Consider the following 27871-nt stretch of genomic DNA (forward strand, 5'->3'; position numbering starts at 1 on the left):
TAACGTATCTTCACAATCAACTTTAAGGTAAAATTATATATTATAGCCTAATTGCCATTTGTAATACTGCATCTCCCGTGTGTACTTATACGTGAAAGTAAAAGTGTAAGCTTTACAAGGTTGAGATATAAGAAAATTATGTAGAAAAAATTTGAAATCTTATCACCCTCGACGTGGCCTTTCAGCGTTTCAGCAGTTAAATGACTAGGGTTGATGGATAGGAATAAGAGTTTCAGTAAAAATACTTGTTTTTATTACATCGATCGGATAACTCGTTATTGTTATTAGCGAAAAAAAAAATCACAAATATCTTTTCCATTGTTTAGAAAGTTATTCGTCGGGTCCATCGTGACTCGCTTGTAACGACTACGGCAATGACAATAATAACGATTTCCTCTTTACACGAATCACAGTACGACTCTAATTTGTTCATCAGCTTCAACGTTGTTTCGAACTAAATCTCTGAAATAAAATATATATTTGTATATATATATTTATTTATATTTATATATTTGTTCATATCTTTTATATGTATGCATATATTTATATATTTGTGTTCATATATATAATATATATATACATATATATGTTTTATATATTTATATATAACTTCTGTTCTTTATCCGCATTAAAGCAGCAGCATTAACACATTTAGAAGTTTTCTTGAATGTATAAATACAAGGGGGGGGGCAATAGAAGGGAGAGGCGTTGTGTGAATGTTACACGACTAAGAGAGAAAATGTACATCCATCGTTTAACTACTATGTATATATGGTACAATAAAAAAGCGCGTAATCGTAGATGATAACAGTAGCAGTAGTAGCAGCAGCAGCAGTAGTGACAGTAATAGCTAATAGTCGCGGTAGTGATAGTAGCAATAGTAGTAATAGTAGTAAATAATATTTCTAATAGTCGCAACGTGACATATATACATACTTAGTTTATCTCATGTCGCACAACGTGACTATCTCGCCGGTTAATGCTTTATATTATACACAAATAGTATACGCTAATATAAACAAGTACCGCAATCTACATTTTAACTACTTAAAGAATAAAAGATACATACAGTACGTACACCACGGTTTCCTGTCGTTCTGTCAGAGAGAAAAGTAATTCCTCTCTTTATTTCGTTTTTTTTCCCCTTATTGAAAATATGTATATCGGTATGTACAATCGGTATAATGCAACCCTATCCACTCGATATCGTCAGCTAAATAAAAATTATAAGGAGTCGCCCGAGCGCCACGCGCCGTCGCTTGCGCGACAGATCGACGTCTCGTATTAACATTAATTAATATCACTCAATATTAATTAGATATTTTTAATAATTATCCCTCGCAACAGGAGAATCATCTTTTCTTCTTCAACTAGCTACTGTACACGCATATGCATCGATACGCGTCGCTCGCACGCACACACGCATCTGTAGTCGGTACACCGTCAAGTGTTACTTCCAAGAATACACGTGGATTTTTCCCTGAGACTGATTATAACGATTGAAACCTCTGTGCTACACACGACGCCAAAGTAAAACGCGTATTACAGCATCCTAAGCGAAACTGAACTATCCCGCGCGTCCCCCTTTTCTTTTTTTCCTTTCGCCTCGCTTCATAAACGTACCCTAATACATACGCTTAAATATCTTCATCTGAAAATCAACGCAGAAACGTCGCGAGTAAGTACAAACGATACGTCCCTCCCCGAAATGGTTCTGTCCAAGTTTAAAATAACTCCTCTCACCTCTTATTATAAAATTTCCGTTCCTAAATTGCTTCGATCAAACGCGGCGTCGCTTTAGTGATCGTTGCTCGCGGATTTATCTGTATCCCGTACTTTATCCCGTATAGAATTCCGTATATCGAATTAATCACAATATAAAATGTAGTATTTTTCATTAGATTTTTCAATTGCACTCTTCCTTCGAGTTTTACTACATTTTATTATTAATTGCATTCTCTTTTCCATTTTACAAATTATTTTCTTAGCGAGCATCCGATTGCCGATATGACGTGCTAACATTATCCTGACACGGTCGCAAGAATATAGAAATAACTTGAAGATAAAGTGTAAAAACGGATATATTATTGCACGTGAGCGTTTTTAAGCAGCGTTTTCCGGCCGCTTTACTCCTTCGCGAAATAATTATCTACCTTCCCTAAACTCCTAAATAATAACCGTGTACTTAGACCATCAACGAAACGAAAATGTTATTCCGCGAATTGCACTTCCCACATTACAAGAGTTGAGCCATTGACACCTGTTGAGGCTATCCTTTTATCCGAATTAAAATTAAGTCGCTACATTGGAAGCTGTACAAAACGAAGAGCTTCACAAATATAAATTAAAAGTCGATTTTTTGTATCTATACGTATAGGTGTACGTATATGGTACATACATACACTTATATGTGTACAAATATAGCTCGTCATAATATATATATATATATATATTTATATATGCGTGTACGCATACACATATATAAATATACATGTATAATTGTACAGTGTTCAAAAAGATGGAAATCCAATTTTATGCGTAAGTAGTACTCGTGAAAACAAACCAGAGAGTGTCTTACTAAGTATGCGGGACTTCAGAAATCATTTATTTCAAAGTTAGAAAGCATTTTTGTAATTCTTATAGTGATATCATTCATTTACGAGCATCTCATATAATGTACGCCCGGACACATTGAATATCTGTACCAGATAAATTAATTTTATAAACTAAATTTAGTCTTTATCTATTTTGATAACAGAAAATGCGTCAAGTAAAAAGTAAATTGCATTTAAATATCATTTATTGAATAATATTCGACTTTCTTTCTCAGCCAATTGATAGAATATTCTATCTCAGTCCACTCCTGGACCTCAAGTCCCTTCCAGTATCTGCGTTTATCAGCGTGGGTTTTTTTTTCTGGAAGGAGTTGACTTATTGAATCGTCAAAGTACTCAACTACTTATTAAGAGTTTTTTGCTTGTTTTCATGAATATTCCTAAAATTTGGTATCACCTTTTTCGAACATCCTGTGTATTACAATAGTAAAAATAGCGAAATACTAAAAATAGAACTAGACAACAGATATGCACCTTTATACGTGTGACGGTGTCTCCTCAATGGGTCAAATATTATTCCGGACTCAATGAATTGAAATTCAATTCACTTCGCGTTTCAAAGCACCTATTCGCAATGGTCAATTAACACATGTTATAAATATAACGTGCACAGTATAATGTACAATTCTTCTCTAACGTAAGGAAAAACAAAGACTAAACTGTGGTAACATTATCATTCGCGATAGCAATTTCAATTATGTTACGCTCTCTTAACGTCGATTCTCATCTTCTAACGACGTGTTCTGTAGTAGCTCAAAGAGGAAAAGCTAATATTAACGCGCATGGGCGCTCGTTCCAATTCCACGAATCCCGGAGTGAAGCCCCCTAAAATCGGAGAAATTTCTTGAAGCCACGTGCGAGATAAAAATATATCTGGTACGACAGCGCGCGTGCGCGCTATGTTTTCTCGCACTCCTAAAATAATTATTACTCTATTTACGTTATTATTATTTTTATTACTATTCCGAAACTTGGTTCGACAATTGAGAGAGAAATCTACTGTCAAAGACTCATCATTTTCCCATCGTCGTGATCGCCCCGAACAACACGTTTCCCTCTTTTCAATCACCTAAAAGCGTTACGTTAACGAACTTCTGATTATTTACTCAGTCCTTAAGAGAATTAATAAAATATCCCTCATTCTATGGGTATATTACGTATATATCCCAATTAAATACTGCTATATAATGTCACAGGTAGCTGTTTCCCCACTCTTAGCTGCGCATTAAATAGTAGACAATAGTTTTGTTAAAACTACATTTACACAGCTATGTGCTTCGAAGTTAGTTTAATTGCGCATTACGCTCCCGGCAGAATATCGGTGTATTACCGACTTTCTTTATTTCGATTGATAAATTCATCACTTGAATGAAGGAACGGAACCGATTATGTGCGTATCTCTTATCACTTTAGTCAAGCTCCATTTCATTATATTCTGCACTATAAGAGATCGAGAAGAGAAAATCAATTCGATCAGTTCGATCAGTGTTCAATCAGCAATTAATTCGATTTACCTTCGAAGCATAAGACAAATCGAGAAGTCAGTCTTTAGATACACGTAAAAGCACCGATCTTCATTATTGTGTTGATCAGTCTTTCTATCTTCAGGGACGAACTTTCCAGACAAACAGATTTTCATCAGTCATTTAGTATTCTTTCTATATATTAAAAGAACCTGTTCCTTTTTCTTCCTTATTTTTTTTAACGCGTCGTGAAACAGTTACCAAAATGACCTGGTTCATAACATTAGTTATTTTTCAGCGATAATTCTTAAATCGTCAATTTTTAGAATTTTTATTGTATTTCGATAAATCATCAGCTACAGAATGAGCCGCTCAGTCCGTGGAATTTTTGTTACGAGTCTCTTGTCGCTTTCTACCTTGTTGCCGCTCGCGTTTCATAGTAGTTTTGCCCTCAACTTTCTTCTGCTGTTCCTTGGCCGGAATCGAAGTCGATGGTTTCGATGCCTGGGGAGATGATCGCCCCAGAGACGCCTCTTGTCACCTAAGGCTAATCAGCACTTTCTCCACGTTCAGCAGGGACTTCACCTTGTCGTTGTACTTGATAAGAGTGACCTTGGAACCACGTACATTAATCCTTTCGCCGCCGCTCAGCAGGTGACAGCAACGAGACTGCTCCAGAAAATCTGGCAGCTTTAGCTCACGCATAATGTCACGATGCGCGATCGCAGGCGGCCCAGAATGAGCTTTCGGATTAATTTGACGGAGAAGAGCATCGCGACTCTTTATCCTCAAAATCGCTATGAGATCTTGAAGCAGCACCCACTTGTCGGGATCGTTGTTCAGAGTGAAAAGGGCAGGCAAGTTGATGTCGCTTACTTCCATTTCGATATCATCTAGCTCTGATTCAGGACTGTCCAACGGAGCATCATCGAGCGGATTGTAACCTGTTTCTTCTGGATCTGAAAACAAGTCCATAAAAGATTTAAAATATTTAACTGGAATATACATATGTAATATTCATAACATTTACGAATTAGGGTTTATGCCAGCTATGACGTACCGAAAATAGAAGATGGACCGGCGAATGACCATGGTACAGTGGTACGACCTTGGATGTCAGCCAGATGCTGTTCTAGAATGGAATTAGCTTCGGTGTCAGTAGCTAGCATCAAAGGCGTTTGTCCGGAATAAGTAGCCAACAATGGGTCGGCACCGTACGACAACAGTAATCGCACAAGCTCCGTAACACCATTCTCTGCCGCTTCATGAAGTGGCCTGGTAATACAAGAATATATGTACATCTCTCTATCAATCTATCACGATAAATGCCTACACTCGTCAAGTAACTTGCCGATCTAAGTGAGAACATTTGTCGCAAAAGATTTGATGAAAATTTAATACCTGATGCCACCGTTAGCACTCTCGCTAACGTTTGCGCCGTAAGCCAGCAAGAGTTTCGCGATTTCTAGATGACCCTTGGAGCACGCCTCATGAAGCGGTGTGTATCCCGCGTTGTCTTTGGGACTCGGCGCGCTATTGAGCTTCTCCAGACAATAAGCAGTCACGTCCTGCAGCAGAATACAAGCAGATGAGATCGCAATTCGTGCGAGTCGCTAGTTAACTTGGCCGCATGACGCAGCACCGTGATACCGTTATCTTACCGTGTAACCGAGACGAGCAGCACGATGTAATATGGTTTCTCCGACGCCCTTTTTGATAACCCACGTTCTGATCTCAGACTGAATATCGGCTACGCACTCTGGGCTTGGTTTGCTAGCTTGACTTTGCTGTAAAGTAAAAAAATATCGTGTATCAAAGTAACATTAAAAAAACAACGTATGCGTTACAAAAAAGAAATTAGCGCAACAATCAAACAAAAAATATGTATAATTGAATATACATACTCTCTTCCTTTCCTTCGGCAACGCCTCGTCTTTCTTCAGTGGCTTCTTCTTCTTACGAATATAGTCGAATCCAGAACGGAATTTCCGTCGGCCAGGTCGAAGCTTCAACTTCTTTTTGTTACGAATCTCCAAATCGTTCTTGTCATCCTCCATCTCATTATTTTCCTCCTCTCTAGCATCGTTCGTCTCTTCCTGCTCTATCTCGGTATTGATACGACGTAATTTCTTGTTAGTGAGCGACTTGAATAGATCCTTTCGCCTCTCGACGGTTAACAAACGGCGTTTCGAGTTCACAATCGTCTTGTGACTTCGTAATATACCAGCACTCCTCAAACGGGACACCACTTTTTGCTTCAACGTTCGTACCTTGCCCAATGCATTCTCCGGCGTTTCGTTCTGTGAATCGTCGTCCTGTGATGTGTCATCGTGATTTTGCATCGGCGGGGCTGATGCGGGTCTATCCTCGCCAAATACTTCACGAATAGTCGTCTCTTTCTTCAGGACTTTCGTCTCCGTTCTTGTTCGGCTCTTCAATACCAGAGTGGAGAATTTATTGGGCAACGTGTGATTATTCTTGAACGCCTCGCGGAAATTATTGACCGTCTCTTTGCGGAAATAACCGAGGAGGACGGAGTTAGTAACTTTAATCGGGTTCCTATTATTCTTCGGTGCGACCCTGTTCTTAGAGTTCTTCAATGTCTCGGACGACAGAAGTGGTGTGAGACCTGGCGTTGGTAAAAGTTCCGGCTCGTTATTGCTCTTATTAATGTTACTGCTCTTATTACTTTTCGGATTCTGCCTCTTCTTCGAGTCCTTCTGACCACCACCACTTCCAACTTTCTGCGCGAGAACGTCGACGATAGAATTGTTCTCCGATCGGAAATGTTTCATCATAGCTTTCGGAGGGCAGGAAACTGTAGTCGACGAGGTCGCCTCCTCGTCGTCAATCTTACTGCCGAGTCCCGTGATGCTGAAACTGTAATTGGACTCCATGTCGCTGTCTCTCTTATTACGACTCAGACACATGTCGGAACTGTCCATCGAGACGGACAATGCCGGCGAGCCGGGATCTAAGTCTGGCAACGACGTGGACAGTCGGTGAAAGCGCGATGGTTTTGACACTGTTATCAATCTGGGTGGCATTCTTAGAGACTTCTTGTATACGTAAACCTCCTCTTCCCAACCGGGTCTGAAATCGCTACCGTCGCCAAATAATGGCTTCGGTTTCGCTTTTTGGGATGTTCCACCTTTGGGGGGCGACAATTTCGACTCCTTTTCCGTCTTTGCCTTATGCGGAGTAGTGTCCCTTGAACGAAGCTTCATACCTTCCGACACGTTAACCATAGTTCGTTTCCTAGCACGAAGTCTGTCAGCCACTGTGGAACCGTGGCCGAACTCGGTACTGACATCGCTTTCCTCGCTCGAGGATTCGCTGCCACTAGAAGATTCGAGTTTGATTCTGCCGCCGCGACGGACCCGTCTTCTTCGGCATATCACTTCCTCGTCGCAATCACTATCTTCCTTCTTTATTTCCTGCCTTGTTCTTTTAATTAACGGCACTTCATCTGAATCGTCGCTTGAGTGTTTATCATCCTCTTTCGTCAGTCCAGGTTCCGTCTTGATCTTAATGTCCTTGAAGACCGAATTTTTATCTTCCTTACTAGACGGATCCGGTATTTCCTTCTTGATGTTTTCGGGCTTAATTTGAGAATGCGACGCATTGGTATCCGATTCCTTGTCGCTATCGTTAGCTGTGTCTTCAAGCTTCGACATTGCGTTACCGCTCACTTTTTTTCTACGCCCCCGTTTCTTCGCGGAATCACCCGAACGTAACTGCTCCATAAATTTATCACAGGTGTTACTCCAAAATGGATCAATATCGTTGATTTTGTCATTCTCCTGCAAACAAGGATTACATCTATAAAGTATAATGATAACGTGAATAGATAGAACACAGTCACAAGTACTTTTAAAGACGGAGAATTAACTAAAATCACACACAAATTTGCATGTAACATACACAAAAGTTTAATATTATAACATAAAAACATTTGATAAAAATATAAAAGTATTTCTATTTTTTACAAAATATTTTATTTTTATTTACAATAAGTATAGTTGAATAAAAATAGTGAATATATTCTGTAAATATACAAAAAATACAGGATGTGTGTGTACACATATGTGTGTGTATATTATATAGATAAAATATTACTTTAAAAACTCATTAAATATCAAAATTCACAATATATAAATCAGAAGTCGATACGGCATGAAATGTATCAATATCCACTTTGTCGCAGGCTCGTGGTATCAAAGAAAATTTACTCACGGAAAAGAAAGAACAACCGACACAAGTGAAATCAATTATTACCAGGGTTGGGAAAGTTACAGGTAACGAGTTACTGCCCAACCCTGATTATTACTAACTCAAAATCTCTGTTTTGTATTTCAGTCACATAAATTAAATAATTCGTTTTCATTCTTCTCCATCTTAAACTTCTTATTTGCTTTATACACTATACATTACCTTCAGCTCTATCTTCACGAGATCCGTCGAGGATGCCATGTTCATAGACATAGCGTCATTGAGAGGTACCGGGGGTTGTACTTTGGACAACTGTTTCCTGTCTCTTCTCATTTCTTCCAAAGTTTGCCGCTCGAGAACTGGCATCTCGCCTTCAGAGTCACTTTCCCGAAAATCGAAGACCGACGTTTCGGAGGAGCTCCTGCACCCACTTGCCCTGGCTGGTACCGTGGACGCGACCACAGCGGCCACGGGCACGGTCGCCGCTACCGGTATGCTGTCCTCGTCAGTTCTGGAAAACAAGCGTCTTCTAGGCGGTAGACAGACCATCTTCTCTCGTGTTAATTTCGGCGGGCTGCCCGCAGACGAGCCAGACTGCGGCGTTGATGTCGAGGCCGCACTGTCGATCTCTGTGTACATAACGTAAAAAGAATTACATACAAATCTCAAAAATAATATCTCGCAGCACAATCGACGCAATTGAATAAATAGCACAATTATTGCACAAACCATGATCGAGTTGAAACGAACAGATCCAATTAATATAAAATTATCATAAATAACATCTATTAACGACCACTGATTATTAGCATCTTTTATGCAAAAGCTAAATTACCTCTCGGCGTCGACGACACGTCCTGAAGAGGTACGGAAGAGGCTTTCGTTGTAAATTGGCCGGTCCCGACCTAAACGAAAAGCACAAATCGTGAGATCGGCGTGATCAGCGCAATTCCGCCAAATTAGAGTTAGGTAGAGACAATCACGTACTTGTTTCAGTTCCGCCTTCGTCCGGATCTTCGCAGCTATGATAGCGGCGATGCCGTCGTCCTTGTCACGATGTATTTGATTCTCGGTGCCACGTGGTCCCGCGAGGTCTTCCTTGCCGGGTAGCGTGGCGGATGCATTCCCGCTCGAGGCGTACATGCTGCGTGGCACCTCCTGAGTGATCGAGTCTACCGCTCGCGGAACGTGGAGCTTGTAATGCGGCGGCGTGTTGCTGTTACGCTCGAGCAAGCCCGCCGCGGTGAACGGTGACAGATTGTGCCTGCCGATGCTCTTAGGCTCGACTGGCGCGACGACCTGAGGGAATTTCACGGAAATCATCAGAAACGTCAGACCTAGACGTCGAGAACGTCTGAAGATCGATAGAAACGACTAAGTGGACTAAACCGCCGCGGATTTTCATTTTCAGCTACAGTTCATGCTCGATCTATGGGGGACTTTGACTTTATGCGCAAAAGTTGGTGATAAATTATCGGCAACGAAAAAGTGGACAAAAATATCTAAAGCTGAGATTCTTGAATCGGAATTTGAATTTCTCCTTAAGTCTCTGTAAAATTTATAATTTCTCGCCTTATTCTGAAAACTCTGCTGGCTGTGATTGAAGATAGGCTGCTGGCTGTTAAGCTGTTCGTCCCTCTGTTGCTTGTTCTCCAGGCTGCTTCTCAGCAAGTTGAGCACCCTCTTGTCGGCACCAGTGTTGTTAGGTTGATCCATCGGTTGGCCGCCGGACATCCCGCTCGGGGAACACGTTGTCTTTTGAACTGGCTGGCGATAATTCGGATAGGACAGCTGTTGCGGTAACGAGTGTGTACTCGCGGATTTCAAGACCACCGGGTGATTGTACGACGACGATGAGCTGCGTATGACTTTGGACTCCGGGTAGGACCTTTTATCACAGTATGCCGACTGATACCTGGTCGATTCCGGCGCCAAGTAACCGGCGCTGTCGGTTCTCTGATCGTGGGCGCCGGCTGTCGCCAGAGCTCCGTTCGGCACAGGAACCAACAAGTTCATGTCTTGCCGCTTCTGCTGTTCGTTCAGCGCACCCGCGGCCGGCAGTTTCGGCTCGCTAACCTGCTTTTCGGTACTCGGTACTCGCCAAACGAGTCTGGGCTGTTTCATGGGGTTCCCCACGCCGTAAATCGGCTCTCCTGCCCTTTTAAACGGCATCCGTTCGCGCTGAGGGAATTGCTGGTCGAACTTGACTCTGCTGTCCGCTAAATAGTACTTGCTCGAGTCGGGTGGATAATCTTGCGCGGGCAGTGTGGGCGGGCCGAATCGCGGAGATGGATCCATCATCGAGTGATACTTGGAGAACCTCGAGGACGCAGAATCATTCGTCTGGATGTACGATGAAGACGCAGACGTCGACGATGACGACGACGAAGGTGGTGGCGGTGGTATCGTCAGGCCGTCGTACAGTGGCGACGTGGGCAGTGGACGCTTCTTGAACGTGGACATATGAGGCAGTGGAGAGGTGTTCGTGTGATGGGACGAGAGCGGCTGGGCGGATGGTACGTAAAGCTGCTGCGTGGTGCTTCTGCGAAGGGGATTCTCATGATGCGACTGATGACGTAGCGGCGCCGAGGTGAAGTCCGGTAGAAAGTCGACCTTGGGCGCGCACACCGTTTGAGGCGTCGACGCTCGGATGCAGGTGACGGGCATGGAATTCCTCGAACTGTTACTCGAAGGCCTGTGGTCGTACGCCGACGGATACGACGGTTGCGCCGGTGCCGCTTGATGCATGACAGCCGGAGGTGGCATCGGCCTGTTCACATTATTTCTGGACGTACTCAGGCTCGAGCTACTGACGTGCTTGTCGGTGCTGGTGGTCTCGAGGTCGTCCTGCGCCGTGGAATCCGCCGACGTCTTAACCGTTTTCACGGACAAATCCAGAGGGGATTCCCTCTTTCGGACTGCATTGCTCGGCGATGGGGAACTCGTTACGGCGGCGGCTGAGGTCGCTTGACTGCCGCCGGACGACGCCGAATTCTGGTAAGAAGGATATTCTTTGTAAGCGTAGCTCTCGGTCGTCATTCGTGTCGATGGTTGATGGTGAGGATGATAGGACGACGACCCCGCTGACCGATCCGGCTCGTCGGAAGACTGATACACGTGAATCGTTGGAGCGGAAGACCTCGCACCGCTTGAACCACCATGATTGACAGTGGTCACTGTGGTGCTACTAGTGGAGTTGTTACCATGATGACTAGGCGCCATCGTAGTGGCATATGATGACGATGGGTAGCCTTGCTGACTGCTATGCCGCGTGACATACGTTATATTTGTCACAGTAGTCGTCCTACCGTTCACTGGTATCGAGTGGTTCATAGTCGAGGCCGGAGTTACCAGGAACTCGGCGCGCCTCTGAGGAAGGATCGGCATAGACGAGGGTGTCGGCGGCATCACGACAGACGGGACTTTGCTCGTTGCGTTCGTCGGATGCATTCGTTGTCGCGCTATCGTCTGCGCCGGTTTCCCCAACGGTTCTCGCCTGTTGGAATGATAGGACGAGAGGGAGGCAATAGGCGGCAAGTTATGCGTGTTGCTGCTCCTCTGCGTGGACGACCGATGCGTACCATAAGGTGTTGCCGTGACGTCAATCGTGCCTCTCTTCGTGGTATCCACGCCGTTATACGTTGCATGTTTGTTGGCGTTTTGCTGGTAGCTACTGTTGCTGCCGGAGGTACTGGGGTACACCGTCTGCGGCGGCACCAGCATCTGCTGCATACCGTATGGCTGACCGTGAGACCGACTCGGCTGGGAGTAGTAACTACTTCCCTGAGACTCCGGTTGTGGGCTCTTCTGGAAGGAATGGTACGAAGACTGGGACGGTGGCGGCGGTGCGTAAGGCAACCCCATCGCCGCGTCACGAACCGCCGCCACGTAATTCGTTTGATAGTGCTGCGAGGTGTACGAATGTAGTGTCGACCTCGATGAAGCCGATGACTGCTGTTGCTGTTGTTGTTGCTGCTGCTGCTGCTGCTGCTGCTGCTGTTGCTGCGATGGTAGCGGCGGAGGCGGCGGTGGCGGATAGGTCGGCGAGTGCGGCTGGAAACTGTTGTGCGGCGAGGGTGTATGATGAGGAGACGGGGAGGCGTGCGGATTGTGCAGGCTAGACACGTGGGGCGACTGCCGCTGTGGCGACGGAGTCGCGTGATGTGGCGACGGAGTCGCGTGACGCGGCGACGGCTCGTGATGCGGCGACGGCGTCGTTCCTACATGATATCCACTCGGAGGCGGTGGCATCTGCTGTTGCTGCGAGTGGTTTGCAGTCATAGCGACGGAGGAGGACGACGATGGGACGCCGTGCGATGGCAGCGACACTACGCGTCCTCCATACGAGGGACCGTGCGAGTGTGGCGACGCATTTATACGACTAGGATGCTGCTGTTGCTGCTGCTGCTGCTGCAGAGGCGACGATTGCTGGTGTTGCTGGTGTTGCTGCTGCTGGTGCTGATGATAGTGCACCGAGGTGGCGGCGGACGGCAGATGCGGTGAAGGAATGTGACCCGGAAGATTCTGCGACTGCGGCTGCGAAGGAATGTGATTGGAGGAGGAGCTTCCTGGTCCGGGCTGACGCGGACTGACCGCCTGCGACGATGAAGAGCAAGCGGCGGTGGAAGAGTGCAATCCGTCCGAGCTGTGCGACTTGTCGCTCACACTCGAAGCGGAAATGGCCAGACGCTGGACCTGCTGCTGATAGTGATTCGTGGAACGGTAACTTTGAGGGGATGAAGAGGTGGCGCCGGATCCGTACACAGTGGATCCGCCGAGAGAATTCTGCGCGAGTGGTACGCTACCGTAAGTACCAGATATTCGTTGCTGCTCCGACGGACAGTGTCCTTGAGTGACGACGTTGGACAATGTCGTAGTATTATTCTGCTCTATTGGCGTCGGTCTCGTGCTCGGTTGCTGGACCATGCTCGAGGGCTGCGCCACATTAGCGGACTGATAAATGGAACTCTGCGAGTACGGGGCCGGTGCGCATTTCGTGATGTCTGGATGATGGTAACGTGGATAGTACTGAGTTCTTTGCGCGACGATCGGCTGCGACTGCCTGTCGTTACTGGCAGGCTGATAGGTTGAGGCGACGTGCGACGAAGAAGAGGCGAGCATCTCTGCCGTACCGAAGGACGTCCTGCTGACATTACTAAGTTGTTGATACACCGGTCCGGGGGAACGTGGCGGCTGGGGTTGCATCTGATGCAAATGCGACGACGAGCTCGACGCCGAGAGGTGAGATTGATGACTGTGATCGCTGGAGGACGTGGTCAACGACGATGATGACGACGATGACGTCGGTAGCGGTCTCTGCGAGAAATTCGACGATGACGCGGCAACGGAGGAGGACGACTGATAATTTGAGGGCTGCATCTCGGTTAAGGTGACAATGCCTGAGGAAGAGGAGCTGGGTTCCATGGCGGAGCCTTCGTCGCCTGGCCTGGTGTCCGGGACTTCGACCCTGGTCGGCTGCGGCGCATACGGATCGACGAGCGGGTTCCAAAAATTCGATCCGACAGTCGCATTGCTACTCTCCACGGACGACGAAGGTCTGATGTCGGCGGAGTAACGATTCGACTCCTGGACATTACTACTGCTATTGTTGTTGTTGCTGCTGTTGCTGCTGCTATTGGCGGAAGTTGAGATTGACTGAGTTGATTGAGTCGGCTGCGACGGCGCATCATGATCGTGCATCGCCGATGTGGACGAGGCGGGATTCGTAGAGGATGTCGAGTGGAGATTGTGATCCACCGACGTGGCCGCGCCGCCACCTGTACTCGGTACGGGCAGTCCCTGGAAGTACTGGCGAGCCCCCTCTAACACGTTCGTGAAGCTCACATCCATGTCACACCAACTGCTAATCTGCAACCACAAAGGAGTTATCGATTAAAGACTCTGCCGAGTTAGTTGTTATGTGCGACGCGACCCTAAATATCTGTGTACTCACGTACGCGCTAGAAGCTAAACAAGAATGTATATAATTTTGTCACGACTATCTGATCAAGAGAAGGCTTTTAAAGACAAATCTTGTACTCGTACAAAACATCCTATCGTACTAATTATTCACGTTGAGTTTTGATCAAGTGAATAAGACAAAAAATTAAATACTTCATTCCAGTTTCGCAATAGGAAATCAATGCCAAAACTGATGGAGACATAGTGAGAAACAGAGTCATCTCCTACGTAGAATTAATAATCTATGAGAGTTATTCATGAGTCATACAATTAGAGTTGACTAGACTTATAACATCACTAGTATCGCATTTATTTTATTCAGAGATGGTGTAAAAATTGGGGATTAAAGAGAGAAAGTCATCATTCACATTGAATCATTGAGAGGATTCATTAACCACGGTGGATTTAGGGTCAGGGTTATAAGATCGCGGAGTTCGCCAAAGTCGAGTCCGAAGGGATACGCCTCTCCTCGGGGAATACCGAAATGTTCACGCGATACCGCCGAGCGGGAGAATGGCCGGCAGGAGAGGAAAACGAGGCCAAAGCATTAATCTTCATTGTTTTGTATTTGTCTGTTACAGTCGTACTCTCCACCCGTTTCCTTCGTCTTCACTCTCGATCGAACAACTTCGATCTCGCATTGTTAGTCTCGTGAGAGATAAGATCTTGCCGAGGGCGAGGCGGCAAAGGTGGCCTGTCGAACGACGATGCGTCTCCGACGAAATCAGAGATTGACAGAGTAGGTAACATAATCGGGCGTCTCTTCGACGAAGTCAAAAGCTATCTTCCGCATACAATGTTCAAAATAGGTATCACATTTCAGAAGTGTGTCGTACTAGTAAACAAATCAAAAAATCTTAATAAATAAGTGCTCCAAACACCATTTATTTCCGAGTTGCAAACCATTTTTGTAAATTTTCCTGGACATGACGCATTTTGTAGTATCCAGTCTCATAAGTAATTCGAGGTGCATTGATGCGTTTAGAGCGAAGGTCTAGGTGGAGGGAGGAATGATAATGTATCTGGATGTGTAAAGGCCTGTGTCCACGATGCTAGAACTTGGTCCAAGTTCTAGTCTAGCTATTCCATAAAAGCTGCAAGTTGATTGGCTACACATTTCTCAAAACTAGAACATGGACCAAGTTCTAGCATCATGGGCACAGGCCTTATGAGTATGTTAAGCTACATTAGGGTGATGAGTGATAATGTGCGCCGGTTACATCGAACATCTGCAGTTCTCTCTAAAATTTTTAGAGTGAAAATACTGCCATGAAGTGGAATTTTCACTCTCATTCCGTTGGAGTAAATATTAATTCCAATAGGGCGAATATTTCAATGCATGGCAGTTTTTTCACTCCAAGAACCTTAGAGAACAGATTACATTTGTTTCTTATTTTATCTATAACGATAAAACAATGCTTAATAACCCGGACACAGATGGTCCTTGAAGCACTACTCAGGCTTTCTTGATTTGTTTCTACAAGTACTGCATATTCCAGAAGAGTGAGATCCCACTCCAAAAAATTTAGAGAACAAGCTCGAACATACCTGGCCATCGACGATGCATAATAAATTCGTAACGTATCGCGGACGCTCTCTATTATCAAGCATAGGGAAAAGTCTTGACGTTTAGCGAATTCTCGCTTCTACCGTAACCGATAATCGCTTTTTATCTGGCGGCGGGGAGAGGAGGGGACAACTTTCGAGAGAGGGTGGACTGTATCACGTTTAGTAGATAGTAAGTTCCAACCGGAGTTTCGGTTATCATAATAGAGCCGCGGAGGGTTGCGCGCCGTTATTACCATCACCGTCACCGCGAGGCAAATAGCCTCTTCAGCGATCGGTGAAACGTCGAAGACTCCCCGTCGTCTTCCACTCGAGGAGTCAGCCGCTTGTAATATAGATCGCTATCGATCCGAGGCTGGTCGATAGGGAGAGAGAAGCGGCAGATGGTGTGTGCGTGTCCGTCTATGTGCACGTGTCGGTGTAGCTCGTTCGCGTCGTGGCTCATTGAGATGTGGAAAAAGGGGCGTAGAAGTTAGATATCGGAAAGCTGTAAACGTATATAACGCGGGAAGCCGTACGTACCGGGACACGCGCCAACACCACCGTAACTTCCACCGCCGCGCTCGAAATAACCCCGGCGACGGGCGAGACAGCGCAGGCACGAATAATCGCGAATATCGATGCGAGATCGGGTTCCACTCAGAGTATCGCTTAACCGTGCGACACTCGAGGCGACGCACAATCGTAGCCTCGCGCGAGCAACCGTTATCGTAAATCGTCGGCCGGTACAAAATTAAAGAATCATTCGAGTTTCAGTTGAAGCCTGCGTCCGCGACGTTGGAACTCGGCCCCCCAAGTCCCAGTTCCGAGAAACGTGTAGCCAGTCAACTTGCAGCTGTTCCATAAAGGCTGCAAGTTGATTGGCAACACATTTCTCGAAACTAGAGCTTGGACCAAGTTCCAGCATCGTGGACGCCAGGCCTTTAGGACACGCGAAAAACTTAGCGCAGTTCACTCTTTAATTGTTGACGCGTCTACGCGTGTCGTGATGTCGCGACATCGAGCGTTTCTCGCGTAATTCAAGTTTCCTCAAAGTTTGGACTTTTCCGCATCGGCACACAGCGGGCATTTATGTGTAATTCGTTGTCGTATCCTGTATACGTGATAATTTATAGTCCCTTTATATAGAATCGGGACAATATCGCGCGCGTTTTAGGGCTTCACGGCGAACACGTGCTCCGTAATATAACACGGCCGCGTACCGAAAACAAGTCAAATTAATCATCGCCCCCGCGGGATGACACTATCGCGAGCGACTCGGGGAAGGTAGCCGGGACTTCCTCGGGGCGCCGGAATCATGCCCATTGACTGGGAGCCCGCGAATGTAACGCCGAGCTTCCGCGCGCGGTGTAAACGCTAGGTGGGAATCAATATCGCGCACCCTTGCCGAGCAACCTGAGGGGCTGCTGCTGGTCTGGTCCCCTTCGCGCGCCAGTCAAAGACCCCTCCCTTCCCCCCCCCCCTCGTCCACCTCCTGTCCCGGCCCGTCCCCTCGTTCCATTCCGTCCCGTTCTCCATTACATTCTGTCCCGTTACTGGGCGCGCGCACACTCGTACGTAATCCCGCTCGTGTGCCACACACGTGCAAGGGGAAGAGGAGAACAGTTTTGTGTGTGTGTGCGCGCGTGTGTACGTGTGCCTGCGTATATGCGGGCGGTGGAGGGACGGTTTGGCTGGAATTCTCACGATTTCAGGCATGGCGAGGCCACTCGATAAGGCTACACCGTGGGGCAATAAATATCCGGTGCTAAAGCAGCGGGTCCCGACGCGCGTTTCGGGGGTTCGACCCGGGGAGCGGATCCGGAGGCCGCGGCGTTTACGCTCGAGTCGCTTTAAAACGAAGAGTCCGCCCCGCCGTCCGATAAGATCCGCGACAAATGGCGCCCATTTCTTTCTCCCTCTTGTTCTTTCCGAGGCGAGAGGCGGCCGGAATTATGTGGCGCGCGGTAAGCGCCGGTAAGCAGTCTCCGTAAATATCGCGGACTGCCGGCGCGGGAAATGATCGATCATCAACGATATCCGCGTTCCCGCCGCCGCCCCCCCCCCCCCCCCGCGGGAATATCATTTATGGCTGATCCAGCGCGCCCGATTCCCGATAATCAGCGGGTGCACTCTCGCCCGTATTCGCGAGCGCGCGTATTACATGCACGATATTAATTAATTTAAATGATATTACAATCGATTATAATGCACGCCAATTACAGCGCACATGATTAATATTATCAAGCAGATGTACAATCATTTATCTCGCCGTATCGCAAGATCAAGCTGGCGTAATTACAAGAATGATGTAAGCGTGACGTTGCTGTGGCAGCGAGCTCTTTCCCCTCCCGCTAATTCTGCGGTTTTTATCGCGAATCGAGATATCAACGTTCGCGCGCGAATTTATATCTATCTATCGTCGCGTCGATTGACCTCGCGTCAAAGCGAGGAAGCGGACGCGCTCTCGCCCCGCTCAGATTGCGAGTTCGTGAAACGGGGCATCTGAGTCGCGCGGATAGAATGACGCACAAAGGTCCAGAGTTTGCCGGTGGTTTGCAGGTTGACCGTAGATTCGATGTCGAGATAATCCGCTGGCGCTCGATTAAAAGCCGCGCAGCAGGGCGGAACGAGGCGGAAGTACGGAGAGGAAAGCCCGAGAGCAAAGGGAGCTGGGGAGGGAGAGGGAGAGAGAGAGAGAGAGAAGGAGAGAGTAATGCCTTAAGCCGAGTTAAGCCACGGCTTAAACGACGGCCACGACACCGCAAGCGCGTCTGCCTCTCGCTTAGCCTCCGGCAAGACTAACGAAATCGTTCACGACGTCGCGAACTTGTCTCAATCGGAGCGATTAGCTCGAAACCCGATCCAAATCGTCCCGCTCGTTTCGGAACTGGGTCCCGAGTTTTATTCGGTCATCCCGAATTGCATACGTGGGGATGCGACTTCCTAGCCGGACAGCTAAATATTGTACATGGTCCAGTTTTTAAATAGAAAGCCCAGAACTGTAGAATCGATATTTAACCAATACGTGCCGTGTATAAGGAACAAGCTCGTGCTCTCGCGTCCTGTACGTTTGATAACATTTATCGGAACGCCGTGAAAAGAACAAGTATACAGCCCGGCTCGCTGCGCGCGAACCGATAAAAATTTTACGGGCGCAGCTCAAGCCCGCCCTCGGGTTTACGATTCCGATGCAACGCATTATCGCGATAACTTCCGATTCCGTTTGCGCGAGAGGGTCCTGCGAGATTCCGGGGTGCGGAAGCTCCCGCTGCCTCGAGTGAAATTACGACGCCCAACATAGTTAAGTCATTCCTTCCCCCGAATAACCGGCTCTTCTCCCTCGGAAGAGCAAAGGAGAGAGAGTGGACGCCGGAGAAAAACGAAGATTTATTTCAGAATTAAATACCGAGAACAAATACACCCTCGACTCGCCAGCGATACCGTTTTTTTTTCCTTCCCTTTTGACTCATCCCTTGACCTCGTTTCCACCGAATCGTGCTTTCCCGACGACTTCATTGACCCGTTAAGCCGATTTAAAACGCCGCCGCGCCTTAGCCCCTCGAGGGCCGTATTTTACGTCTCACTCTCGTCTCGCTATCGGCGTCGGGAATTTAATCTCTTTATTTCCGGGTATTTCGATGTAAATGAAATAACGAGGTGGTTTTATGTCAAACAGATCCAAGTTCTTCGTTCCATCATTTATGATGTCTTTTATGATATCAACACTTGCGATACCCGGTTCAGAAACACCATGAAGCCTGCATGAGGAGGCCGAACTAGACTTGATTACGTCATCAAACACGGGCCGACATTATTGCAAGTTATTATATTGAATCAAAATTTTGCCACTTGTAGCGCTGACGGCGTATAAACGGATTAAGCATTCGCCCATGAGTTTACCCATGAGATCGTCTACAATAGATTAAGTAAGCCTGGCGTAAGAAGTAAGAGTAGGAGTAAAGAAATAAATCATTTCCATTTCTTACTCCTACCTCAGCTCTGGCGCTTACTCTCTGCGCATTAGAGCGCAGTTCGACCAGCGCCATAAATATTTTTTCAAATTATGCCTATACTTTGGCTTACTTTCTTACTGCTTACTTCCAATGTAGACGGTCCTTTACAGAAATACGAAACAATGACTCATCTCACCGGGACAACCAATACACACAACGGTTTAATTGTTTTAAAACAAATAACGGTATTTAACTGGATGCTGATATTTTGTTTTCGCTTCAACTAATGAGCTGAAATGATTAAATGAAATGTACAGAACCTGTACACCCAATCTTGGTCCTTGTTAAATTATAACTTAATCTTTCCCGGGTCACTCTGCTCCTTATGAATTTCAGAAAAAGAGATTCGTGGATTCAATGTCACAGATCCCTATAATCCGCGGATCTTGTCGGCATCTTGTAACTCTTCGCGATTACATCGCCCGTGACACAGGATGGGTAATGTAACAAAGAATGATTATGTTATCCGAGGCAGAGGCGCAGCCTCTCGGCCGAGTATTCAAGCAGCAAGACGTAACGAGGTCAAGGAAGCTAAAGGGGAGCTGCGAGACGTAACCGACGGCGTAACTCACAGCGGAGCCGCGAGCGTCATAAGGAAGGCCGAGAGAAGGAAGCATTATTTCCCCGTTCCCTCCTCTGGAATTTCACGATGGCGGCAGAGAAAGAGAGAGAGAGAGAGAGAGAGAGAGAGGCAGGCGAGGGAAGGAGGAGAAGCCGGTTCGTTCAGACTTTTCGGGAAATTATCGCTAAACGAATCAGCTCCGTCTTCCTCCTTTACTGCCATCCAACAGCTTATCTCGATACGACATCGAAAATCTTTGGTTCCTCGTTGCATCGTTTGGCGAAATCAGTTGGATATGATTGAACGAAGAGGAGAGCGCAATATTCGAGGAATAACACTGGGAGAACATAGCTCTTGGCGCTTCTATCTCTCTGAAGCCTCGTGTCCACGATCCAAGAACTGTGTCCAAGTTCTGGTTCCGAGAAATGTATAGCCAATCAACTTGCAGCTTTTATGGAATAGCACATTTCTCGGAACTAGAACTTGGACCAAGTTCTAGCATCGTGGACACAGGCCTTAACAGTGAAAAGTAGTTCTGCACTCTCTCTTAATTTTTGTCGCGTGGAATCACGAAAGTCGCATCGCGGGTCGAAATCACGCAGAGATTCGCAGCGGAGCTTCAGGTCGACGCGGAGGAAATTAAAGAGCTGCCGGTTGCTCAAACTGCTGTTAGGTGAAATTTACTTAACGGAATAATTGACGCTATGCAGACCGTACGGATTCTTTCGAGAGCCTCGAAAGGCGAGGCGACTTCAATGATTCGTCAATTTTCTATCCGTCGATGCACTCGTGCGCTTTGCGTGCGCAAAGATGTGGTACGCGCGTCCTCTTTGAAAGAACTTAGGAATGTTTAACGAGATATCGACCCCTACCAACGGCGCGAACGTGTGAATTCCTCTTGACAAACTAGCGTCCCGAGGAGGGTGCCCGAAGTGCGAACTTCGTGCGCAAGTTATGCGCGCGGGAGAAAGAACTGTAAAAAAAAAACATTATCTTGAGTCTATCACGTGTTGACGAGAGGAAAACAAGACTTGCTACATTATTAAAGACACACAAGCCCTTTTACATATACCTATCTTCTTATATCATTTTTATCTCGCATGCACGTACGATTCTTCATTCTTCTTATAAATCTTCATTGTGCGAAGGATAAAATGCACATTTTAGATTAAATTTACGACACCGTTGTAAAACATTTGTAAAAAAAAGATACATGTCTCGGTGGTCGAATTGGTGAGGACGCCCGCCTAGAGTGTAGGGAGGTCCAGGTTCAAACCCTGGCTGAGGTGATACTTTTTGCAATAAATTTTCTGCATTATTAAATATGCCAGGTATGGTCAAGGAAACACTGACGTTGTTAATTACCGCTGGCGACATTGAAGAATTCTGATTAGATAAAAAAAAAGACTTCTCTACACGTTCGTCGAAACACATAAATAATTTTCGAGGCAGTATCGTGACGCATTTTCGAGAAGTCAGCGCCGATCTCGGCTCCCGAAGCGACAGCTCGTGATGTATCGCCAAAACAATAGTATGCTTCTCCATAAATCTCTATAGTTAGCAACACGTTATGTCCGCGTGTTAGCACTTCTCGGGTAATAGCTGGTAGCCCCGATGCAGTCCGGTGCAGTTTGTTTAACGAGCTTCTCGTCCCCTGCCAATCGCGCGAACGTGCCCACGAATTCGCTCGAATAAGGGGGGAAACGACGTGTTCCAGAAGCCTATACAACGGAGTAATTGCATTCACGGTTCTTAACCGGCCGTGAATTCATCGGAGTGTGAATTCGCGGTACACGCGTAATGCAACTGGGGAAAAAGGAAACGTAAGTTTGCTCTTGTAGGATACAAATCCGCCAAGCGTGCAATACCTTTTCGATAAAGACGCGCCGATTTCCATCAATACCGGACTCGTAATCATGTATGTCACGTGTTTAAGTGATTCGTACGGTCTAATGATTAATAATTTCACGGGGCTCTAAATTTAAACTCCCCCCCTCCCGTTTTTGTTTTCTTTATATTAGGAAAAATTTTTATTGAATAAATCGAGGTGGTGTCTCCGTTGGAAAATTAACCATCGGTTTCTCCGCTGTTTTCCGACCAAATTATGGACATATTCGATGAAATTTATCCAATGAAATTGCAGTTCCCGATGAAGTTTAATCGAACGAATCCGTTTGTTAATATGTAATTGATTATCCGGTTAGACCAGGATATTCTTCTCAGTGTCGGTTTTACGTGTTTGTGATGTCTCTTGCTGAAACGTTCGGTATTGTTTATTGTATTACTGTTTTATATTGCCATCTTACCTTGATTACGGGTCAGTCAACGTCTCTCCGTCTTCTCGAGTGAGTCGTTTATTTTAAGAAACGGTTAATCGCTCTTTTATCTGGTCTCGCAAGGATGGTCACCATCGTATCTTGCGCTCTTCATTACATCCTCATATTTACTAGAAGTGCTCGCGAGACTCCATAAATGCGAGAGAAAGAGATTCAACAACAACTGACTCGAGAGACGCGATGATTCCTATTTATAATTTTCGTTTTCTTCTATTGTGGTTGGTATTCTTTTAATTTCTTCCGTTTTTTTTTCGTTTCCAACGTACTACATGTTACTTTCTTCTTACTTTTGTAGAGACCTAGAGACGCGGTAGCGTCTCGCGCTAAGTATATTTTTTTCCTAAATTTTATTTACGCTGTAGATCCGCAAGGGGTTTGTGGAATTTTTTGAATTTTCAATATTAAATGTCATTGACGACGGAAAAAGACCACGGCTCAATCTTTTCGTACGGCTCGCGTTAGCCTCCCCTACCCTTCATCGGTTTTCACGTATGTCACTTCGTGTATTATTAAACGTTATTAATTTATTTATTGATCACTATTTATTTCTAAACTCACTAACTCAGCCCGGTACTTTGCCACAATAACGCGTCGCGGTGTACGCATAATGCATTTGATCGCTGAAATATAACGCCTTAGTTACCGACACGTGGATTTAAACGCGATCGAGTGCCAACGGGAGCTTTGTCAAAGCTCCAAGTAGCGCAAGGACATTCCGGAAGTTGGAGCGCACGAGCGAACGGGGTAGCACGTGTTGCACGTTCCGCTGAAATATTTTTCGGCGATATTCCGAGGCACTCCGCTTTTTCAGCAGTGAATTCACACGGTTTTTCGGTTACTCGCAGTTTACAACTGCGGTGATAATATGAATTTCGCGTGGCGCGCGGTACGCGACGGTCGGTCGCAATATCGCTACCTCAAAACGCCGTAAAACTTCCTCGTAGCTTTCCGCATCGCGTAGATTTATTAAAATACATGAGTCATATCGGTAAGCCCGCAGTTTTACTACCGATGTTAGACGGTTGTTAATTTAACAGACGTCTTGCGCTGCATGCAATTCCTTCAAAGCACCGAAACGGTTCGAAACATTATGGCTTTTTATACATTAACTGAAATCGCGTTCAGCGTATCATACTTTTATTATTCTTATAAAGTTAGGAGATAGGAGTTTTTATGTCTTCGAGGCCTGAGTATATCTTTGTAAGGGATAATTTCATAGACATAGTAAGAAGACTGCGCGTTCCCTAACTCTCCTGCGTTGAGACCATGTACTTTAGAACGAGATAACTGACAGTTGCGTAGTCGCCTCGTCTTTGTCTAATAAAGGAGTGGGGGCAACAGAAGAGTAAGGGGAATGATAGAGGGCGACTACTCAAAGCATGTTGTCTCTTTCCAATGTTTGTACAACTGCTTCAGCCAAACGCGCAGTCTGCATATTAGACGTCTATTGATAATTTACTTAAATCGGTTAAATGCGAAAAGGAATATATTTGCTAAAGCGGACACAAGTCTGTCCGCAACGGTGGCTGAATCACAACTGCTCGCTCCATAGACATAGGAAGAATAGACCGAGCATGTGAGAGGCCTGAAATCTACACTGATGAAAAAAATATCTTAATCCAAGAAGATATTACTTCACTCAAGAAACTTATTCGTTAGGTGGCTCCTAATAGCTTAGTAACTTAAATTTAAGAAATAATAAGTAAATTAAAATTTTATTTATTTATAATCGCTTATTATTTACAAACTGTTACAGTCTCAACATCTTTGTATTCAAATTTTCGTCTTGAAATTTTCTAAAGAATCTGTGATTAAAAGGATATCCGGTGGTTTTAGTACACCCTGTATGTACCAAACAGTCGCCAAAAATCGCCTTATGTCACACCACATCTATACCTCACTGCACAGACGCGAATAAAGAGAAAAAGCGAAACGGTATCTATTTATATCTATCTTTTTCTACCTGATCTTTATTGCCTGCAAGAGGATACGCTCGGTCTATTCTTACTATGTCTATGGTTCGCCCGATCGTCCTCCTCGACGATCTCGTCTCTAAGCAAACGAAAAACGCGTCGCTCTGCCCGGCAACAGCGAGCGATAAATGACCGCTCGAGCCGCAACGCGTCCAAATCAACACAAATATTCTAATACGCTTACATCTTAAAGTATACACCCATAATATTTTAGATATATTACGCGAAATATTAGCAAGAGTATTTTGATTGTTATTGATCTCATCAAAGTCCCGGGTGATTTATAAACACTTTGAGCGCTACATCGGTGGAACAACATTGTTAGAAATAAAAATTTTCTCTGCTTCAAGCAACAAATCTGTCCCATCGAAGCACGTTTGATTCTTTACGAAAACAGATAACAGATGGAAAATTGCGCGAAACGTGGAATTTATAAAAAAATCCCCGGGAGGAGGGAGAGTAAAACGACGTTACGTCGATCGTGATGTTACGTGATGTAAAGAGCAGGAGAGGAAAAATCCGCGCGAATGACCGAGAGGCGTAGCACGCGTTTTGTCCCCGAAAAAACGGTTCGAAAAAAATCGTCCAAAAGTCGGACGCGGAATTAAAACCGCCGCGAAAGTGACGAAAAAGCGGCGCTTATGATTTTTTCATTCGTAAAGAGTCTCAACAAAAAAAAAAGAGAGAAAGCGAGAACGAGAGGGGGTGGGAGAGGGAGAGAGGGGGGAGGGGGAGAGAGAGAGAGAGAGAGAGAGAGAGAGAAAAGTTCCACTTGGCATCACCGTGCAACAGGACCACTCGAGTCTGTGCACGCTTGTCCCATCGAGCGGTTGACCCTACCACAAGGGTGGTGACTACAGGCCGATTCTATCGAATTTTTACCACGGCTGTTCTCGGCAAGGCACGAAAACACGCGCCTGGGAGAATTATCGTCGAGGCTGCTATTATCGCCCGCTTGATTTTTTGTCAGGCGGAACGTAATCTCTAATATAATACAAGGTGTCCCGTAGTTGTCTCGGAGTATTATCTTGGGGAGATAGAACGGATTGAAATGAGCAAAAAAGTTCTTTATCGTATTGTAATATTTGCGATAATAACTTAGATATTGAATATTGAAGTTGGGCAAATAAGAGCGCGCCGGGACGATACGAGGGAAGTGCCCAAGCCGCTCGAGTAATAAATAAATGAATTTTCTATCAAATATAAAAAGGAATCATTCATATTTAATTTCTCGTAATCAATCTCATATGAAATGTGCATTCAATTTTCGTGGTACAATTGACGAGATCTCGTGACACGATTGACCAAACCCCGTGGAATGATTGACGAGATTTCATGGCACTTTGTATAACACCTCGGCATTAATCACACGACAGGAAATTAAGGAAACACAAAAAACTACGATTGCACGAAGTTGCTATTTTTGCACTTCGGTGTTCCTTATCCTGTAAATTTATCTGATGGTATGAATTTTAATCAACAGCAATCGATGTATAAATATCAAATTTAAACTATCGATGAGAAAATTATATAATTAAGCACGGATAAGATTAATTCATATTTAATTTTTCAATTAATTATCGCCATGTGATATGCGACTCAAAGTTCTACATTCTGACCAGCGTTTGTATGATTTCGTACCGATAAATGCTAGTTAAAGCAATCGATTCAATATCGTGTATTATTTCGTGCTTTCAACCTAGAAACAGCCAACAAATTATACTCGAAGCGACGAGACGCGACGAAACGAGCATCGATTAAAGAAGCAATTACCGTCCATAATTATCGCAATGAAGTATTGATTTTAATTCAGCTAGCGCTTGGATTCTTGGGTCCACAGATCTCATGTGTGAATCGCGCAAGATACCTGTCTCGCCGGTTAACCGAGCATCGATAGCAAATCGCGAGGATTCAGTGATCACGCGATGATATCGATCGCTGATTATTCACAGAGAGGGATCGCGGTTTCTTCCCGTTAGAGACTCTGTAATCAGAAACTGGCCATAATCTCTACGATCGTAGAAGAGCGAGGTAGCCTATGTTTCTCTTTCACTCGCAGGAATTTGACGAACTCTTATGGCCAGTCTCTGATTACAGGGTCTTTACTTCCCCTACTTGTCGCGAACGCGTATCAAGAAAAAAAATAATACGATTCTGTGGAGCGGCGCGGGCACAGCCGACTCGTTCGACTGTCGCCGTGTGAATGATCCTGCGTACGGCGTGACTTTGTTTCGCCGTGCGTCGTAGACCGAGCGTCGGTTCCAAGAAATGACGTAGCGCCGTGAACACCTCGGTCGAAAACAGTCTATTCTCATTGTGCGTAATCATTCTCGGCGCGGCTCAATCGAGCGAGGCGGATGTTCCGCGTGTCTTCGCGTCGCTCCTCGTAACGCGATCATTTCCGACGAGAATCTCGATCATCTCCTACGCAACGCGATCCTCTCCTACGAGAACTATTAACATTTATCAATCGCGTTGAAGTCATTGTCGCGATCCGTAATCTTAGCTTTGACTTCTACGGTGATTTGTCGAGATGAATATCACGCGTAATTTGAAGAAAAAATGCGATAAGGGAATTACATACCTACATAAATTATTAGTTAGTTTCGATACATCCACGAACGATAATACCTTGTGTCTCGGATACCCGGAAGCAGTGGTTTCGGCACGAGTGCGCGACGTCTATTCGCGAAATTAATTAGAATAACAGATAAAAAAGAGAAAGAGAAAAATCATGATCCATGTAAAGAATATCGGGGACAATCCGGAAGATCTGGGATTCGTTCCTTCCTACAGCGGGGCCTTTGACGTTCAACGGGTTCTTAAATTTTCTTTCACATTCGTTTGATTTCCTGGAGCTCTACAAATTAGAATTAATTGGACTCACTTTCCATATTGAGAATCGTTGAACCGCATCGCAGAAATTATGCGAAATAGACGAATGATTTATTAATGTAATCATCGAGCTAATCATTTGTAATCTATCCAGTTTTGATGAATATATTGATATGTAAAGTAAAATAATATAACGTGAGTTTCTAAATATTTTGTCGAGAATGCTGAAACATTTCAAATTACAATATTATTATACATTGTTGGCGATTATTGGTTACCTAACGTATTCAATTACATCATCAGTATCCATTGTGCGGGAAAGTTCTTTAATTCGGGATCTCACGTCATTTATT

General features: G+C 45.3%; 1 protein-coding gene across 4 annotated transcripts in view; it reads right to left on the bottom strand.

Annotated features, from left to right (window-relative positions):
* Positions 1 to 544: 544 nt before the first annotated feature.
* The window catches only part of LOC105559392 (mucin-12), a 241370-nt gene continuing 214043 nt past the window's right edge, over positions 545 to 27871 (bottom strand). For all 4 annotated transcript variants that reach the window (XM_012007638.1, XM_012007636.1, XM_012007637.1 and 1 more), the window contains 9 exons: positions 9863 to 14158; positions 9278 to 9589; positions 9126 to 9195; positions 8513 to 8919; positions 5983 to 7881; positions 5740 to 5865; positions 5480 to 5646; positions 5139 to 5353; positions 545 to 5037 (listed from right to left, as the gene is read on the bottom strand). In XM_012007638.1, the coding sequence (XP_011863028.1) occupies positions 4616 to 5037; positions 5139 to 5353; positions 5480 to 5646; positions 5740 to 5865; positions 5983 to 7881; positions 8513 to 8919; positions 9126 to 9195; positions 9278 to 9589; positions 9863 to 14140 (7896 nt within the window). In that variant the 5' untranslated portion in view covers positions 14141 to 14158 and the 3' untranslated portion in view covers positions 545 to 4615. The remainder of the gene's footprint in view (positions 5038 to 5138; positions 5354 to 5479; positions 5647 to 5739; positions 5866 to 5982; positions 7882 to 8512; positions 8920 to 9125; positions 9196 to 9277; positions 9590 to 9862; positions 14159 to 27871) is intronic.

Source organism: Vollenhovia emeryi, unplaced genomic scaffold, assembly GCF_000949405.1.
Source record: "Vollenhovia emeryi isolate VEMERY1.0 unplaced genomic scaffold, V.emery_V1.0 DF939276.1, whole genome shotgun sequence".
In the NCBI taxonomy this organism is placed as follows: Eukaryota; Metazoa; Arthropoda; class Insecta; order Hymenoptera; family Formicidae; genus Vollenhovia; species Vollenhovia emeryi.